Source organism: Bemisia tabaci, chromosome 9, assembly GCF_918797505.1.
Source record: "Bemisia tabaci chromosome 9, PGI_BMITA_v3".
Lineage (NCBI taxonomy): Eukaryota > Metazoa > Arthropoda > Insecta > Hemiptera > Aleyrodidae > Bemisia > Bemisia tabaci.
In genome coordinates, this window is record NC_092801.1 from 28,063,269 (window position 1) to 28,084,155 (window position 20,887).

The window sequence follows — 20,887 nt, forward strand, 5'->3', positions numbered from 1 at the left end:
ATTTGAGGTGGGATAATGGCGGCTTCTCAAGAGCAACGAGGTAGGCGATCTTTTGCACCAACGAACAGAAAACTGATGGCGAAAAGTAACCAATCGGAACCTTCCAAAAAAAAAGAATTTGCCTAAAAACGAAACTTCGTGGTTCTGCGCAGATTTACCAGTCAGACACGACATCTCCAGGTGGAAAAAAACTCGCTGAAAGCGAATTTTAGCAATCAACACAACTTGACGTAGAGACATGATTGGCTAAAAAATACAACGGTTTTTGATACATCGGAAAATCAACCAAAAATCGGAGACTGGGCGAAACGCTCAAGGTCGCAGAGGTATAGGGAATCCCATAGCGAAAGCAACGGAACGATTCTAATATCATGGGGAACTCCGTTCCCAAGACAAAATTGAAAACGCGAAAATTACTCAACGATCGGGAAATATTTGACGCTAACCAGGGTTCGAGACTCACAAGCGTCAACGCGTCAAATGCGCCTTAGAAATCGGTTATGGGGCCTAAAACATTATGGCTCTGCGCCAACGTGGCCCCTAAAAATTGCCCCCCCCCCCCCAGAAAAAAAATCCTAATTTTTCTGTTAGGTAATTTTTTGACATTTCCCCTAAGTTACAGGCAATAGTTCTGTAACTAAAACATCTTACGTCTAACTGTGCACTATGTGTATACGCCGTCCTATGTAGGAAAAAAGTCAATTTGGCCCCTCAAAATTGAGCTTGATGCGCCATATGGCTCCTGAAACTCGAAGGTGAGTTTTGGACACTGGACACTAACCATACTACCGTGAAGGAAAAACGCCGTATGAACCTTCAGACGTTGCCACGTTTCTTTGATAAAATACGAATTTTCAAGGAAACTTTTGGATATTTTTCCTCAAAGTTTCCGGACAATTTTGGGCACATTTCAATCTAACATATCTCAAAATTTCAAAGAAAATTATGCACAACTTTCTTGAAAGATGCATTTTTTATCCGGGGAAAATTGGTAACTCTCGAATGTATATACGGCGTTCTCCCTTAGCATGACAGCATAGGATTATGCTACGAAAATTCCACCAAAGTAATAAGCAACAAATATATCATTTGGACGTATCTGTGCCAAACGGAACTATATGCATTATGACTAGAGCCCTTTTATGCATTTATTCTTATGGGTCTCAGGGCTCATGTCTTAATGCACATATGTAGTTCCGTTTGCCAGAAATACGTCCATTTTGCTCTAGGAACCGAGTGGCGCACTCTTCGCAATATCGTGAATCCAGCTTTTCGGACTCACGTTTTGATGCAGTCTGACGATAATCTTGACCACCATGTCAAAATCTTCGTCAACCAGCTACAGCGGCATGTCAGCGATGATGGGTTTGATATATTCGTTCCTGTCCATCTGTGCACTTTAGACATGATTTGCGGTAAGTACACACCAGTGGCGTGGCGTGAATTGCGATATATCGATTGTTATGCCATTTAAACCTATGGTAAAGGATCGATTATTAAGGTGTTCGCTGCGAACACCCTGCTTATCGATCCTTCCATGGGTTTAAATGGCATAACAATCGATATATCGCAATTCAAGCCACCGCACTGGTACACACAATCGGAGTTTATGGGTTTTTTTTACTTTAACCACCAATACTGCCGTGCTAGGGAAGAGCGCCGTATTGAACCCTTAGTCGTTGCCAAATTTCTTTCGGTAATTCACGAATTTCCGGGAAAATTTGTAAATATTTTCCTTCCAATTTTTCAGATAATATTGCTCGCAAGTTTACCTAAATTTCTTGAAAACCGTCAACCAGCGCATTATCAAAATGAACCTCAACCTGTACGGACATAAGATCACGCTGCTCGGAGTATACGGTGTAAATGATGATGCCACTGTCGCATGTAAGGACCAATTCTTCGAAGATCTGAATGATGAAATACTGAACGTTGGTGCTGGCAGGGAAGTCATTCTTATGGGTGATTTGAACAGCAGAACGGGACGACGAGTAAACTGTAAAGTTGTTGGACCGTTTGGGGAGGATGCTGTTAATGATAACGGTGATCGGCTCATCTCAATTTGTTCTCAAACTGAGATGAAAATTTTGAATGGCTTTTTTCAACACAAAGACATCCATAAGTATACCTGGGTCCAGCCAACGCGAGGATTGAAATCCATCATCGATTATGTAATTGTAAAGCACACTACTAAATTGAAATCGCAGCAAGTTAGAGTGTGCAGGGGACTCTCTTGCGGCAGTGATCATCATTTCCTCCGAGCAGATATAGCGTTTCCCGTTAAAGGGATTAAAGATAAAGAGCCAATGCCTGAGCAACAGCAGAGTCAGGGAACGCAAAATCATGAAGTATGGTATAACATCGAAAGTTTAGAGCACCCTAGTGTCAAGGCTCTGTATTCGAAACGCCTGGATGAGAAGTTGGGGGATGGACTCTCGGGTACCACGGAAGAGCAATATCAGTTCATCAAAGATTGTATCCACTCTGCAGCGAAAGAAGCCCTAGGTGTTCACAAAACCAGTAATAAATACTAGCATCCTTACTGGTGGGATGAAGAAATTGAAGACGAGATAAATCTTAAGAGGCAAAAACATCTTATATTTCTGTCGTCTAAAAAGGCTGAAGATAAAGTTGCTTACAAGAAAGCTCAGTCTAAAGTTAGGAGCCTCATAACACGGAAGAAGAATGAAGCTTGGGAAAGCAACTGTTCAAGAATTAACACCTACCTAGGGGGGAGAAAAAGTGCTGAGAGCTGGAAGTTAATTAAAGGTTTACGCAGAGACATGAAGCGCGACATCGTTTCTCCGATATCACTTAAAAAACTGGAGGATCATTTTAAAGTTCTTTTGACGGAAAGGCGCCCAGAGTTTCGAGACAACAGCACGGACAACGGAAGAATGAACAACTTGGAGATCCACACTTGTGACATAATTAAAGCGGTTAAAGAGCTAATTAATGACAAAGCACCGGGGTCCTGGTGGGATTCCTGTCGAGTTGGTCAAGTACGGGACTGCCAAGCTCTTTGAGTGCCTCAGAAAACTGATGCAACAATGCATCAGGGGTGACGAGGTACCAAGGGAGTGGAAGGAGTCTTGGATCAAGGCCATCTACAAAAAGAAGGGAAGGAAGGACGACTGTAACAACTACCGGGGGCTCTCAGTGACCGGGACAATAAGCAAAGTGTACGGGAAGATACTGAAAGCGAAGATCGAGGACGAATGGCAGGATCACGAAGCAGAGGAGCAGGCTGGTTTTAGAGCTGGCAGGTCTACGATAGATCACCTCTTTGTTATTGTCCAGGTCATTGAGAAGAAAATGGCCGTAGCTCAGGAACTGCATTTAATTTTTGTGGATCTCCAGAAGGCGTATGACAGCGTGCCGTTGGTGAAACTTTGGGAGGCCTTGGAAAAATCGAATTTTAACGGGGGGTTGATTGACGCTGTTAAGCGATTTTATAAAGGGAGTTTTACCAAAGTTAAGTGCCATGGGGGGTTGTCAGCGGGATTTTTTGTGACTAAGGGTTTAAACAGGGATGTTGTTTGTCGCCAACATTATTTAAAATTTATCTCGAGTGTGTGCTAAAAGAATGGAAAAAGAAATGCTCTGGTATGGGTGTCCCCTTGGGTGATCTCGAAACTCTGTTTACTCTGTGCTTTGCTGATGACCAGGTGGTGGTTGCTCAAGATCAAGATGACGCGGAATACATGATGCGCAAGTTAGTAGAAGAGTATCGGAAGTGGGGTCTGGAAGTCAGCATATCCAAATCTGAGAAGATGACTTTTGGCGGTGATCAGCAAAGCATTGAGTTGGAGGATGGGCAGCAGATCAAAGGCTGCGAGCACTTTAAGTACTTGGGAGTGCGGTTGACCCAGGATGGAAGTACGGATCAAGCTATCAGGGAAAGGAACACCTTAGCAAGGAAGGCTATAGCGATGTTAAATGGAATCCTCTGGGATCAGCGGATTTCCAAAGATAACAAGAGGAGGATATACAACGCTGTAGTCAAAAGTATATTAACATACGGATGTGAAGTTTGGCAGCTGAAGAAACGGACACCGGATATGCTAAGAGCAACGGAGATGGATTTCTGGAGAAGGTCAGCAGGAATTTCTAGGAGAGATCGGGTCCGTAATGATAGAGTGCGTCAGATAATGGAAGTCGAAAATGACATCGTGTTCGACGTCATGACCAAACAACTTGTTTGGTATGGTCATGTCAATAGGATGACGGAAGAGAGGCTGCCAAAAAAGATGCTTGATTGGGTTCCTCCTGGGAGGAGACGTAGGGGACGCCCAGTGAGAGGTTGGCGACAGGGGGTGTTAAATGAGATAAGAGATTGTCAACTCCCTGATGACCTGTGGGAAGACCGAGCTTTGTGGCGATTAGGCGTCGCACAGCGCCAAAGAGCGCTATAAAAGATATATATATATATATATATATATCCGCTTGTTTAATATAACTTACACTTAAAGGGTTGCAGGGATAAAGGGTGTTAAGTACGAGAGTCATCCAAAAAGTAAGGTTCCCTACCTTGTATCTACCGAGTGAAAAGAGATAAATCGGTAAAAAAGCACATATCAGGCATACTCTAAGCTTTAAAACAAGCTCAAGTTTTTGAAAATCGGTCAAAGGAGTCGCGAGTAAACTTAATTTTACAGAGACAACCTCCTATCGCCGCGTGCCCACCTCTGGGGTCAGGATGCGCGGAGAGTCGATTATTGAAGACTCGGGTTATCGCCTCTATACATCACATCAACAAGGAGTTTTAAAGTTTTCATTGAGTAGGCCTTACCTTACTTTTTGACGTAGTATCCACATCTTTTTTGACATTTCTGGTATTATTACAGCAGCTTCTTGATGCCCTCCGTGTATAGAAGCTTTCGCCTTGACTCTGAAACCAGTCATTGACAGCTATCTGTACCTCTGAATCGGTTGAAAATCGCTTCCATCGTGGAAGTTTTTCCGCTCGGGAACAAATGAAAGTCACATGAAGCTAAAGTAAGAGAGTTTTAAGGATGGGGGAAAATGATGTGATGTATAGAGGCGATAACCCGAGTCTTCAATAATCCACTCTCCGCGCATCCTGACCCCAGAGGTGGGCACGCGGCGACAGGAGGTTGTCTCAGTAAAATTAAGTTTACTCGCAAATCTTTTGATCGATTTTCAAAAACTTGAGCTTGTTTTAAAGCTTAGAGTATGCCTGATATGTGCTTTTTTACCGATTTGATTTATCTCCTTTCGTTTGGAAGATACAAGGTAGGAAACCTTACTTTTTGGATGACCCTCGTATCTAATGGCGCCAGATCGATATCTCCCGCTGCCTTCGTCGCGCTCCCATTCTCGCGATTTTCACGTTAAGTGTAGATATGTATATACCAATCTCTTGCAAATTTAATCGTCCTTCGACAAAAGTGGCGGGATTTTCGATATTTTGAACAGAAGAAAAGTTATGAGCGAAAAATGGGGAAAAACTCTAAATTTTAGTCGTTTTTTTCAAAATGGCAGCCGGGTGGAGGGTCGAATCCGTCAGGCAAGTCAAAATTCGGATTCTACGACCCAAAAAACATAAAGTAAGCCCATAATTGCTAGTTCGACTAAACTTTCCCTCAAACCTCCTATTTTGAGCTCTATTGCCTGGACTATTAAGGAATTTCAATTCTTAATTTCTTTGACCATATGCCGCCGTGCTTATGGGGGGTGCTAAATCGTTAATAAATTCGTGCGAGTTTTATGCCTCCACCCCCAGCCCCCCCCCCCCCCCCCCCCCCGGTTGGCCAACTAAGCATATTTTTAATTCCGGGAAAATATGTTCCAATCAGGTTAAAAATCAAATGATACTTTTTCTCAGATATTTTCAGGCACAACTCATTCAAGTGCAAATAAAAGTCCCATGAAAATTTTTCAGTCCCTGAACGTTCCCTTAGCGTGTCCGTCCGCCATTATACATGTCATTATTTATTTTCTTAATTTTTTTTTAAGCTTAAATCACATCACTCACGGAGATTTCCTATGTAACAGTTCAAATTGTGGGCATATTAGTGGCATTAATTTATTAACGCGGATTATACGTTTTATTTCAGATAACATGCTTGGAGCTCGGTTATGTAATCAAGAAAATCGTTCAGCCTTGATGTGCAATTCTTTAACAGAGTGAGTTAAATATTTTCCAAATCTCAACCTGACCTAACCAAATATTAGGAAATCTTTGTCAAGTCTTCTCGAGTAAAATTGATGAAACGGCACTCCACCACGTGGCCGCTTAGCCACCTGTAGCTGAACCTGACAAAGGCAGCTAAATTAACTCTTCGGTATACCACTGCTGAAATTATTCAGTTGTAAGACCCATTTGTTTTGATGGTATTGTAGCATCGCGTCCATGATATTGGACTCCATGCTCAGCTATATATGTTCGGTTGCTCATCACGCCCAAGATATTGGACTCCATGCTCACTTTAACTAGGGATGATTTTTTCGAAAAATTGAAGTGAGCATAGCGTCCAAAATTGTGGGATGCAGGTATTCTCGGACAATACACGAGCATAGGGTCCAAAAATGTATTAGGACAATTTTTTTGAAATAAAGGCAAAAAAAACGTGTCCTCGAAAAAAGTGTGCATTTCTCAGGTTAGGTTAGGTTAGGTTAAGTTAGGTTAAGTTAGTTCAAGTTAGATTAGATAAGCCAAGTATACGATATTCTATCATGAACTTTAAAACCAAGGGAGGTCTGCTTGGTTTTGGACTCCATGCTCAAGCAAGGAAGTGAGAAGTTTAGCGATGAGCATGGAGTCCAAGATCTTGGACGAGATGAGCAGGCAAGTATATCAAGGATGAGCATGGAGTCCAATATCTTGGACGCGATGCTACATAATCGTTTTGATGTTCATTAGATTCAGCTGCAGTGTTTCTAAGAAAGCACGAGCTAAGATTGTAGTCAGTAAAAAACCTAAAACGTGAAGGCAGTTGCTAGGCAATGAGTAATTTATATTTTTTTAAATAATTCATTAAGTGACAGTTATAATACTTATGAAACACTAAAAGTTACTCTTTTCAATTGGATTGCATTTTGCAAAAAGGAACCAGGAGCATTGCAATGTTGCTAAGATTGTGCAACTTCACTCATTGCAATATAACTATTAAAATCCTGGGCAAATATGAAATTTACATGGTAATTTTTGTCTTAAATTTACAGTTTTTAGCGAGTAAAATAGAAACTGTTTATAGATAAAAATCAGGTTACCCTTCAAAGACAAAAGAAGTTGCACAATCTTAGCAGCATTGCAATGCTTCTGGTTCTTTTTTGCAAAATACAATCCAATTCTCAGTTCCATCTAACAACAAGTGTGATCCACGTCAATAACTAACCAAATAGGTTTTAAGCAGATCCTACAAAAAACAAGTTATGCAACAGAAGTAACTTTATGACTATACTGTGTACTTGTTTGCATACCCATATTTTTGCAGGAACTGTATCGTGTGTCAAAATTATTAGCGAAAGGAAGCCTCAAAAAGTCCATAAAAGGCAAAAATCCACTGTATTTCGTAGGAGGACCTCAGAGGCCAACCTCAATCATTCACCAAAAAAAGTCTTGTATCTTAGACTGTAGGATTATTTGTTTAAAAATTAAAAGTTGTATTTTCTTCACAGATGGGCGGAGATGACTTTTGAAAGAACATTTTCTTTCTGGCCAGATTTTTACTATGCGTTGTCAGGACAGGGAAACGCAACAAACAAATTAATTAATATAAATCATAACCTAATTTACGAGGTGAGACTGTCCCTCGGATTTTTTTTCTAAACCATGTATGAAAGTTTTACATTACATATTTTAAACCTTCAAGATATTTTTGGGTAGAAAGCTAATTTAATGACCGCAAAAATAGCACTCCATTTCAACAAAGAAAAGTATTTCATTAATTTTATAAAAATTTTCATCAATTACAATTAATCGCGAAAAAAACTACTATGTTATTACTTATTTCCATAAGTTAAGTCAGAATTATTTCCCATATTATTTTGATACATACATATCAAGCCACTACCTCAGCGCACTAGAGCGCTCTGCGACTCCAAATCGCCATCGGAATCGATCCTCCCACAAATCATTGGGCAGATTACACCGTCTGATCTCCCCCTCCACTCCCTTCCGCCAACCTTTTACTGGACGTCCACGCCGCCTTCTTCCGGGAGGAACCCAATCAAATACCTTTCTGGGCAACCTACTATCTGCCATTCTCCGCACATGTCCATACCAAACCAGCTGTCTGGTTTTAATATCGTGCACGATATCTTCCTCAACTCCCATTATTCAACGCACTCGTTCATTACGAACGCGCTCTCTCCGCGAGATCCCTGCAGACCTTCGCCAAAAGGCCATTTCGGTTGCCCGTCAGATATCCTCGGATCTTTTCTTCAATTGCCAGACCTCACTCCCGTACGTAATTATGCTCTTTACGATGGCGCTGTAAATTCTCCGTTTATTTTCCTTCGATGTTCTCTGATCCCAGAGAACCCCGTTTAACATCGCGATGGCTGTTCTTCCTTGCAAATTACGTTTTCTGATGGCCCGATTAAACTTCCCATCTTGGGTCAGCCATACTCCAAGGTATTTATACTCTTCACATCCGTTGATGTACCGGCCATCCTCCAACTCTATATACCTTGCTGATCACCACCAATAACCCATTTTTCAGTTTTACAGACACTAACATCAAGGCCCCATAATCGATATTCCTCCACTATCTTGTGCGTCATGTAATCTGCATCTTCTTCGTCTTTGTCGCTGATGATCAGGTGGTGGTGGCGCAAGACGCTGATGATCAGGTGGTGGTGGCTCAAGACGAAGACATATTATTTTTGATTTAAGGACGGAGTACTCTGTGTTCACGACCGAAGTTCTGTTCTCACAACAGAAAAGTTATGTAAGTATTAAAACAAAGAAAGTGCAGGAGCTCTGTGAAAAGAGGGCTCTGTCATCAGCATCAACAATTATTTTGCGAGTGCCCCCGATTTTTTCGCTCAATCATACTTCCCAGACAGGCTTAGGTCGAAATTGAACTTGCATTAGTATTAAATTCTACTTGCCATCTATTCTCGGATATCGACGGTGAAAATACCAAACCACGTATCTCGTTTGCGGTGTTTAAAAATCTACGCTCGCATTTTATTTTTTTGAAGTAGACCAAATCAATATCATTCCTTGAAATTTTCACAGAATTTTCTCCGCACGAAGAGAAAAAATCACAGAAATTTTCAAGACTGGACGTTAAGTAGTTTTACATTTAAAAAATAAAGTATGACAGGAAGTCTGCGACGTCGCAAACCGAGATACGTGGTTTGGTAGTTTCACCGTCGATATGAGCAGGGAGGTAAGAGTTCTGTTAAATGGTAAAGAAGGAAAAATAACCCGGCTAAAGAATCTTAGTGGATTTGTTCAGTCTCAGTAATGCAATTGTTTGGTGTTTTGGAAGTAATGCAAAATATTATTGCTGTATTTCAGATGGTAGAGCAGCGAATAAGGAAACGGAAAGCACTCCTTAAAGAGAGTCAGCATTCCGGTACGTATACATTTTAAACAGTAAGAGAGGGAGGGTGATATTTTTTAACCAGTAAACATTTTCAGGTAAATACCACGAGAAAGACGATTAGCAAACTTGATGAGGATACCCTCTTGTTTATTCAGTAAGCATTCCACAGAAGAATAATTTGTTTATGCAAGTTGTTAGATTATTGTGAGAAGAAGAAAAAGAGCTATCTCATGGAACTGAAATGGAATTGTTAAGCATAGATTGGTTATTTTTTACACTTTTTTAAATTCAAAGTGCATGAAATCAACGTATATACGTCGCAGGAAAATAGTGAAATCAGCCATTTGGTAAAATGCTCCGGCAAATAGTCAAATTTTCTTACTTAGATTGAAGTTCTAATTCTTTTCCTAATTTTAGACAAAATATTTCATCGCTCCTATGCTCTGTAATAGTGTGAATCATGCAACAGTATTGGAAACAATTTTTGGCTCCTGAAGAAACAATTATCCTGAAATATTCAGCATGATATTCAGCAATAATTACAGAATTTTTAAAATTTAACATTGAATACACGAGAAGAATTTGAAGAGGAAGGAACAAGGCGATTTCGTAGATTTGATTATTTTTCCCAAAATATTGAAAGCTCGTGAGCCCCTCGCCACAAATTTACAAACTTTCTCAAACCATCATAATTCAGCTATTTGCTGCCTGGGCATTTGATGAAATTCCTGGGTTGACTAATTGCCGGCGACGTATACAAAGCAGCCGCTTTTAAATGGCAATTTTTTCACCTTGTGACATCTAAAGTAGTCACCAAAACCCCTCTTCCTCCCATAGATTTTCAGCAATGGACCACTAGGCAAGGTACGAATTTTAGCATTCTGATACATGTTTCTTAACCAGAATTTCACGTAGAACACGATTCGCGCAACGAAAATTACTGAAACCAACTCCTAACGAAGATATTAGCGTTTTTATTTCACTTTGGTTACGAGGAATTTGAACTGCCCGCTCACAAGAAACTCAAAGCTCTACGTGAGTCAAATCGCGCACTACAACGGTTTCAGCAAGCTTCTCAATCGAGCAATGTTCATTTCCCACCATGTGTTGTTCAAACTATGAGCAATTTGCCAAAGCATCAAAATTGAGGCTGCTAGATTTTTAAATCGCAGATACTGTCATGATAACATTTAGCGCGCGATGTGAATCACGTAGAGCATTGAGTTTTCATGAGCGGGTGGTTTGAATTCACGCATCAAGAATCATTAAATTTTTTCGTAAGGAGTTGATATCGGTAATTATCGTTGTGCGCATCGTGTTCTACGTGAAATTTTAGTGAAGAAACATGGATCAGAATGCTGAAATTCGTACCTTGTCTATTGCTCCATTGACACCTTCTGATGTACTCCCTGTCACCAAGCTTTCACAAAACGTCCACGTTACAACACCAATTTTCCTCCGGAGGGGAATATTAATTCTACACTAACTGTTCGCAAATACTCTCAACAAGTTGTATGCAACATCATTAGTTGCTTATCTTGTAAAGAAATAAGCTGGGAGTTGACGTTTGCGATGCTTGAATCAACACTTGCGTCTTCTAAGTTTTCATCATTGACTTATACTACTTGTATTTTCATTGAAATATTCATAATATTCTCATCTATTATTTCAGAAAATTCACGAATATACATTGATTTTTTGTTGGATAATTTGGATGCAGGTGTATTGACGAAAGATCAAATTATTTCAGAGATGCTCGAGATTTTTGTTGCAGTGAGTATCAAACCATATTCAAAAACTGGTAAACGATGGAAAGAGGAAACTCAAATATCCCTAATGTCATAGGGATAGAAATACATATTTTTAGAGCGTTTCTATCAAACCATTTTCTGTAATGAAATTTTATGAAAACATTTTAGAGGCAATTAGGTAGAAAGAATATATTTAAATATATGATATGACGATACCTATCAGAATGGAGATCTTGCACGTTTCAAGGATTTGTGATTTAAATACTTTTCGTAAGTAGATGTTTGCTTGAGACATGATTTCATGTATGTAGCAAACCATTAGGTCCTCTACCATTAAGTCTTTGCACGCGTGCAAAGACCTAATGGTAGTAACAAGTTGAAAAAAACTGACTCCGCGAGTCTAACTAATCGCGCCGAACACAGCGCGGTCAGTGCGACACGCATATTAGCGCCTTCAAGACTGAATGAAAACTTCACGCATTGCGCCAAACACCATGCGTTTGGCGCGAGCCGTGAAGCGCCTACAAGACCGTATAAATACTTCACGCATCGCGCGTTCGCTACGGAGCGCAGTGCGCTCTTAAAGGTGATTCGATGGACGCCATGATGCCACTGATTTTCTCTGAAACGAACATCGAAGCACCAAAGAAACTGTCGAAGTTGTGGCCGAAATGGAAAGAACCCCTCACGCAATGCTGAAAGTCCTCCTCCATATCTGGTCAAACTCTTCATGAAAATATGAATCAAATATATCAGCAGGGTTGGCGTGGTTCCAATTTTGGTGTTCCTAAGTACGTAAGCAAAGAAGCAGCGCTGCTAATGTATCTGATTACTATGTTCGCATGAAGAGTTCGACTGGCACTGGATACAGACGCGAACTTTTCGCACGGTTTGGAGAATTCTCTCCACCACAGCCTCATTTCTAGAGCTTTTTTCTCAGCCTCGAATTTTGTCGCATGGAGAAATCAGTCACTTCAATGTGTTTCTCACGAAAATTTACTCGGAAAAAAGTATGTGCCTGTGTAAAAAATACGTCACAAATTTTTGAGGAATGCAAGAGGTCTGTCGTGTTGGCAATTTATTTATCAAAATTCTTTCAATTCAAATTGTAACCAGTTTTTTGCCCGGTAACGCTTATTCTTTAAAAATAATTGCACTCGCGAAAAAAAATTGTTATATTGGAAAATGAGAATTTTAAAAGCTAGCGTTTTTAAATCTAGTTAAATGATATTAAAGTTGCTAATAATTACTCTCCAAAAACAGGATACATACATATCTCATTAATAATCTTCAACTGAGATCCACAGTTATTACAGAGTTGGCGTGAAATGGTCACTGTGAAAGTTACTGTTGGCTATTATTGCATTGTATCTATGTCGCATGTATTTGAAGCAAAACTAGGCACTTTCCTTTTGGCCTGATGTAAACAAGCATCAAATGGTACATTCAGAAAAATATTATTCAGTTCCTAATGTGTCTGAATTATTTTGGTATGTGTCAGAGGTGTGTGAAAAATAAATTATAATTCGATTATTTCTGTTTTCTCTATCTCGAAAATAAATGTATTCTATGATTTTTTAAAAAGGGCTCAATCACAACAGCAATCACAAATGCGTGGGTTTTTAAACTTCTGGCGCTGTATCCTGATATCCAGGAGCGAGCTTATCAAGAAATCAAGGAAAATTGTGTGGATGGAGAAGTGAGGCTGAATGAGCTCTCCAAACTTATATACACAGAAATGATAATCAAAGAGACTCTCAGACATGTTGGAATCCCTTTTACAGGCCGATATATCACGGAGGATGTTCAAGTTGACGGTAAACAATTTGAAATAAATAAACACATACTTGGCAACCCATGATTGAACACCCAGAATGCAGAAGCGTGGTTTATGGGTCCTTATACCTTTAGAATTATATGTACCTTTACCCTACACCTTACCTTTTCCTTTAGAAATTTTTGGCGCGTATACGTAGTATACCGCCTTTGCGATCGTTTCGACCCCCCACTCGATACAATAACCGAGTCCCTTGGTTCCTTACCGAAAAGTGACTACCGCGAACTTCTGAGATTTTCCAAAGCGTGTAAAAAGTTTATTTATCCGTCAATAATTGTGATTTAAAGTTGTTTCTCATTCTGGGGCTCATTAGTTTATGTGCAGTGAATACCAAGAGTCTACGTTACTTGGTTTTTTAAAAAAAAGCCTAAGAGTACGACGCGCTGATTTAAAATATGCATATATAAGCGGAAGCAAACGAACTGATTCGAGAATGGCTGACCAGTTCGGCACTCCTTGAATAAGAATTGCACTGCTCCGTTTTGTTCAAAACGTTGCTTTGACAGATCTCCAAACCCCTGTTATGATTTTCAAAAGTTGGTACCTTTGCTCTGATCGCCACGGCCGTAAGTGATAGCCGTAAGTGCAATCTGTGATGAGCCTCGAGACTCATTAGACCATTTGCTAAACGTGGCTCATACAGGAAGCTACATGCGCACATATGGAAATCTACCTACCCCTCTCTTCCCCTGGAGCCTGACCCCAGCGTCGGGTTCTCGAAAACAATAACCGAACCGGCTCGGCTCACGGCGAGGCGGCGCGGCGGCCGGGACCCTAATTACTTACGCTCGATTAACCATTTCACCGTCACGCTAGGATTCGTCCAATTTTAAGAAAAATTGTTTCGCGTGTACTTAGCAATTTTTTTCTTACTCTCCGTTAAAACACGAATTAAAAGAGGTCTTATTCATAAAAATCGGCCGAATAGAAGAGAAGTTACAGTATTCGAAATCCGAAGAAATCAACGAAACTTCGCCAGACGAAAAATAAAATGAAGGGAAAAAGAGAAATGTATAAATTACAATTAAATATAATTGACCTCAGAATTTGACAAGCAATTCCATTATATAACGGAAAAAAATTGGGAGTAATTACAAAAAATTCGCCTCTCGCAAGGGGCTTCCTTGTAAGAATTTTGACCCAAAGACAAGGGTCGAATAGCAACAGTACTCCATACAATACACAGTGTGCCTCAACGAGTTAAACATTTTTTATATGTCCAAATCGAAAATTCTTTATATTTTTAACTACAGTGTCTCTCGAGTCGTTTAAGCCAAAAAAAAAAAAAAAAATCCGTCGAGATTCGGGAACGTAAAGGCGCTTTAAAAGTATTCTGAGGCTATAATAGCTAAATCACCGGTAGTAAATCCCGTTATATTATTGAAAAGAAATTGACTCCATAGTTTAATGCCTTATTTCCTTGAATACGATTATTTTAGCACTCAAACATGTATACCACCAGTTTTAGCCATGAGGTGATTTCCTTACAGCCGATAATATCACGAATTTCTCATAGAACCCTTCAAAAATGGCTTGCTTTTTGGGCAGCCGATTCGGCCATCGAACCGGGGTTTAAAGGGAAGCTGATAATAACACAAACCTCTGAGAAAGATTTTGAGATAGACATGGATTCTGTTCAGCATATCGATGCATAAGCATTTTCACACGTTGAATCTTATTTTTACGCCAGGGAGTGGACATATTTTGATTTTATCGATTTTATACGGAAAATTGATGGTTCTTCGGAATTGAAATTACGTGTACCTAATTGTTTCTTGAAAAATAAAGGCACCCAAAATGACTATAGCATAATGACTTTTACATATGTGCACTCACGAAATTGATTCGTAAATTCAACGAGTGGGTACATCGACCTGGTATATCAAGTTTCTACGATATTTTACGGCAAATCGGTAGATTTTTGGGATGTAGATTTCTTACTTTCAATGCATGAATGAATAAAGCATAGACATGGTTGAACTTCTCTCCATGGAAAGACGTTTAAAGTAACAAAATCAAGACATATTTAAAGCAATTTTATTCATATCGAGTCAATTTCTTTTCAATAATATAACGGGATTTATACTACCGGTGATTTGGGTATTTTAGCCCCAAAATACCTTTTAAATCGACTTTATCTTTTAGGAGTTCGACAGAATTTTTCCTTTCTCCGCTTAAATTATTCCACAGCACTTTTCTTCAAGAATCTGATAAGATTTTGCTTGAGGCAGATCAAAAAACTCAAATTCGTTCGAATAGCTTTTTACATTCACAATACACAGTCTCGTCAAAGTGCGTCGTTGAAGTGTTGGATCGTATGAATTCTCTTGTTGCGCTACTTGCCTATTTTGAAATCTCTGTAAATGAAAACCAAAGGGGTTGATATGTGCGAGTTAATGACGCGCCTTATCAACACATTGTGTTGGAGTTCACTGCGTGTTTCTTCTTCTTCCTGTGACACCCTTGGGCGGAGTTACTGCTTCTTAAAATGGACGTATTTCTACCAAACGGAACTATGTGCATTAAGACATGACCCCTAGAGACCCATAAGAATATATGCATAACAGGGCTCACGTCATAATGCACATAGTTCCGTTTGATAGAAATACATCCAAATAACCGCGAGAGAGGCATCATTTTTCCTGCATTTTAGAAACGGTGATGGACCAAAACTCATAAAAAAAAAATTGTACCCGATACTTTTTAGCACGGAATGCATCCATTAATTATTCATATTTACGTCTCAGGTTTAATGGGAAAGGGGGGGGGGGTCAGGAATCTTCAGGAGTAGTTCACACTTGCTATCACTCCTCCCGTCCCCCAAAATCTCCGCCTTCAACTTGAGTTTTCAATATTTTTGAGACCATACAGGAATTTGAAGATAAACCTTTTGGAAATGCGCGCAGCCCCAATCGGGGGCCTTTTAGGGAAAAACTTAACAAAAGTGAAAATTTCTTGTTTTGACGAAGAGCACTTGCTTCTGTTGGCTGGTCTATATACCTGGAACACCACGAGTTTAATCTGCTGGCTTGGTAAAAGCGATATATTCTTACAGTTCACATTCTTGCAAATTTTTTATTTCAATATTGACGTAAAATGGTAATTCTCCATCAAAAAATGGCCACTTTTCCACTCCTTTAAATATTTTCCGTGCCCTTTCAAGGGTTTGCAATTTCATCGAAACACAATATGCGATGATTTTCGCATCTTGGATTGCCAACATACCGCAACAACTTAAATTTACAATTAAACAACGTCGTACGTATTCAGAGATATTTTTATCAGTAATAAATATACAAGGTGTCCCAAAAGTCCCTTCCATCCCTTCTAAAATTTTACCCAATTAATATTTTGAAACGAAACTTTGGGAATGTTCATCGATCAATGTTAGCTACTTTTGGGACCCCCCAAAATTTTCGCCCCCCCCCCCCCCGTGGGGACAGGATGTCTGGAAAACTAATGCCAGAATCGTTTCTCTCGTCCCAAAAAACCGGTGGATACCAGTTTTCGTCCCAATCCTTCAAAAAAGCGGAGATGTCAAATTTCCATTATTTTGAACTTCGACCGGCCACCATTTTGTCAAAAATGAAGATTTTGACTTGCGGTTTGCGCCAAAAAATTTCTTTTTTTATCTTCTTTTGATTGATGTGTCACAAAGGGGGGTCGCTATTTGAAAAAAAAATTGGGGTCCGCAGCTCCTCCCCTGGGGGGGGGGGGGGGCGAAAATTTTGAGGGGTCCCAAAAGTAGCTAACATTGATCGATGAACATCCCCAAAGTTTATTTTCAAAATATTAATTATGTAAAATTTTAGAGGGGGTGGAAGGGACTTTTGGGACACCCTGTATATACACCTCTTTGAAGTTTACGAGACTTATTTTTATAAAATTCCTCTTTAAAATGAGGCAATGTCCTTCCAGTAGATTTTAACAAACACTCTTTGCCTCTGGTTTACAGAGAAGATGACTATACCAGCAGGAATGAACCTTTTAATTTGCCTCCATGAGCTCCACCATGATCCAAAGTACTGGCAGAGACCCGGGAAATTTTATCCGGAGCACTTTTCACCAGCCAATGAAAAAGCCAGACCCAAAGGCGCATTCATCCCATTCATGAGTGGACCCAGAGTCTGTCCAGGTATTTTATTTCGAAGCATCGGCTCTTTATTTTTGAGTTACGAACACCTGGTTTGTTTCTTGCTAGTCAAAAATTTTCTTTGTGGAGGCAGTCAGCCAAAATCATCACTATATATATAATTCCGTAAGCCCTATCCTTTGGGTCAAAATTCAGCGCGAACCGCCGGGCCGATCCGTGCGTGGGTGGCACCGGCTTGACCGTTCCGGTCCCCCGATGGCGGGAAAAATATAGGGATCGGCCCCCCTTGCGCCCTTGGAAAGATCGGTTTCCCGTTGCGACGATCAAAGTGCGAAGCCACGGATCTCTTTTTGCGACGTTGCAGTGGCAGACTCCCCGCCACACTCAACGCAATTTATTTAAAATTATCAAAACTTTTCTTCTCCTTCGACAGTGTATTCTGTATATATTTTAAGCAATAAAGTTAGCTTTTTTCTCATTTAAAAAAATTGAAAAAAACGAGTAATCCAAAAGCTGGAAAATTTCCGCGATCCCTCGATCCCATGATTGCAGGCTCGCGGTGTGAACACCGATGGGAAACGATGATATCCTAACTCTACATTAAATCCTAACCGTGGTAATAACGTCTTTTTTGAATAAATTCAACCTTTCTACTCATGGAAGAAAGAATAATCTACTAGGGATAAATTGCACGCCAAACGTCACTATGACAGTCTCATAGTACTATGAGAATATGGCAACATCAATATTGATGCTAAGCTCAACCTGTACACACTTTGAATTCAGTTTCTGTAACCAATGGACAATAAAAACGTTAATAGCTTAGCTAGAAGTTGATTTCAGTAGTTTTCGTTTTTCGTTGCGCGAGTCGCGTTCTGCATGAAATTCTGTCGAAGAATCATGTATCAGAGCACTTAAATTCTTAACTTGTTTAATGGTCCATTCAATCTAAGAAAGCGAACATAGAAAAATTTTCTGACTTTCCGCAAAAAAAATGTTTTATCGGGAGAAACGGGAGATACGTTGGACTGCTCATACGGCGTCGAAACGCAACATAGGCCTTTTTAGCTCCATTTTTCGATGCCGCCACTATCCTGACACGAGTTCGAATAATCGCACCGAACTCGGTGCGGTCGGTGTCAAACTCATATCAGCGCCTGCAAGATTATAGGAATACTTTACGCATTGCGCCAAACAGTGCGGTTGGCATCAAACGCATATTAGCGCCTCCAAGACTGCACGAATACTTCTCGCATCGCACCAAACGCGGTAACCACTCGACCGCGGGTAAAGGCACATTGCCGCTAACTATATTGAAAGGCGCATCACATCGTGAATATGACTCGACACTCAACTGAGCTCCCTCCCTTCGCTCGCGAGAGGAAAAATATGTGTCCTCGTCGTAACGATTCAGAAACTTGGAGAATATTTAATTTTTTTGTCTTGTTACGTAAAAAGAAAATAGAATGAAAGAAAATATCGCGTCGAATTTTCGATGCTTACATTTGAGATCATTTGGGAAAAATGTGTGTAGCTTTTTAAAAACGGTGTACAAAAATAAAACAACAATGGACCACTAGACAAGGTACGAATTTAAGCAATCTGATACATGTTTCTTAACCCGAATTTCACGTAGAACACGATTCACACTACGAAAATTACCGAAATCAACTTCTAACGAAGATATTAACGTTTTTATTTCACACTGATTACGAGGAATTTGAACTGCCCGCTCACAAGAAACTCAAAGCTCTACGTGAGTCAAATCGCGCACTACAACGGTTTCAGCAAGCTTCTCAATCGAGCAATGTTCATTTTCCACCATGTGTTGGTCAAACTATTGGTAATTTGCTATAGCTGAGCCAAAGTGTCAAGATTGAAGTTGAAGATTTTTACATCGCAGAGACTGTCATGATAAACATTTAGCGCGCGATGTGAATCACGTAGAGTATTGAGTTTTCATGAGCGGGTGGTTTGAATTCACGCGTCAAGAATAATTAAATATCTTCGTTAGGAGTTGATTTTGGTAATTTTCGTTGTGCGTATCGTGTTTTACGTGAAATTTTGGTTGAGAAACATGTATCAGAATGCTGAAATTCGTACCTTGTCTAGTGGTCCATTGCACTGGAAAAAAACACATTGGATCTAGAGTCCAGACTCTTGAAAACATTGACAAGAAAAAATACCCTTGATTCAATCGGATTTTTGCTTAAATCTAAACAAAATCCGCTTAAATTAAGAGGCTTGGTTCTTGATTTAAGCTAGATTCTGATTGAATCAAGAGTACTTTTTCTTGTCGATGTTTTTAAGAGTCTGGACTCTAGATCCAATGTGTTTTTTTTCCAGTGTGGTACACAACGTTGCAATCAGAGACGAATATGCTTTCTTTCGCATGCATCCGTCAGCTTTTGAATTCATTCATCTCTTAAATAACTTGAACGTGGTGTTATCCCACTATTTTTTACGTGTAGCTTTCTCAGTGGTTGGCGGCCGCGTAACGGCCACAGGCCTCTAAGTAATACATAATTTCATGAACCCACATTTTATTAGCAGCAAACTCACATAGCATAAGCAAGTTTTTCCGTAATATCACTTTGGAAAAGACCTTCTATCTTCTCGACACCAAGTCATGTCTTTATTTACTGCCTCTTTCTCTCTTCGTGACTGCCGTTCAGGTTAAAATTTTCCCTAAAACAACCTCCGAACTGCATTCTGATCCTCATACTATTCTCTAGATAAGTTCTTTGTTTAAAGTTTAAATACAGTTTGCTCTGTATTTCAAAATCTCTCTCATGTAATATTATTTTAAGCTACGAATAATGAACATAAACATCTTTTGATCCAGTGATGAAGCCTGAATGATCGATCATTGATATTTTCCCCGTTTAAAGCTTTGGTTAAAGATCGATTATTAAGGTGTTTTTCGGGAAAACCCTGTTTTTCGATCCTTTTTCAAAGGTTTAAATGGCAAACCAATCAATATATCGCAAATCACGCCACGCCACTGCTTTGATCATCATCGACATAATGCTTATCGATCTTTTTCAGGAAACAAGTACGCAATGAGATCAATGAAGCTCTTGGTTGCCAGCACGTTGTTGAGGTATAAATTCTCAACTGATGAAAAACCCACGGATGATCTTAGAGATATGGACCATCGTTTAGTATTCATGCTTTTTCCTGCTTCTGGATTTAATGTAAAAATACAACACAGGTGATATATTCCTCATACAATCAATGCTGAGATTAGAATAGCTCCATAGAACCTTAGATTATGTGGACGTATTTTTGCTGAATTGAACCTGAGACAGATGGGAAAGAAGGGGTCTGCTTGTTAGTGGAGGGCAGTAAAAATGAGTGGGAATTATATAGATTACGTAGCATGGTGTCAATGATCATGGTGTCAACAAACAGTTTTTCTAAGTTTTTTTGACACCATGATCATCCAAAAAGAAAAAAATTTGACTCTTAGGGAAAATGATCACGGTGTCAACGATCACGACGTCAACGAAACTTAAAACTTGCCTCAATAACATCTTTCAAATTTCAAGTCATGTTTTTCTTGTGTTATTTACTTTAACCTAACCTAACCTAACCTTACCCAACTTTACCTAACCTTACCCAACTTCACCTTACAAGACCTAGCCCACTTTCACAGAGCTTAACTCTCCCCGACTTTACC

The 20,887-nt window shown here is 39.7% G+C and overlaps 1 protein-coding gene across 1 annotated transcript; it reads left to right on the plus strand.

The window, feature by feature from the left end:
* Positions 1-1,210: 1,210 nt before the first annotated feature.
* LOC109037834 (cytochrome P450 4V2) lies at positions 1,211-20,423 on the plus strand. Its single transcript, XM_072304477.1, has 8 exons — positions 1,211-1,415; positions 6,081-6,150; positions 7,645-7,765; positions 9,497-9,554; positions 11,197-11,297; positions 12,861-13,125; positions 17,068-17,247; positions 20,254-20,423. The coding sequence occupies exons 1-8, from the start codon at positions 1,289-1,291 to the stop codon at positions 20,421-20,423; spliced, it is 1,092 nt and encodes a 363-aa protein (XP_072160578.1). The 5' UTR covers positions 1,211-1,288.
* The last annotated feature ends 464 nt before the right edge of the window (positions 20,424-20,887 follow it).

Coding starts and splice junctions, on each gene's coding strand:
- LOC109037834 (XM_072304477.1), top strand. CDS start 1,289: ATGCAGTCTGACGATAATCTTGACCACCATGTCAAAATCTTCGTCAAC. Junction 6,151..7,644: donor ATGTGCAATTCTTTAACAGA/GTGAGTTAAATA, acceptor TTTTCTTCACAG/ATGGGCGGAGATGACTTTTG. Junction 17,248..20,253: donor TGGACCCAGAGTCTGTCCAG/GTATTTTATTTC, acceptor GATCTTTTTCAG/GAAACAAGTACGCAATGAGA.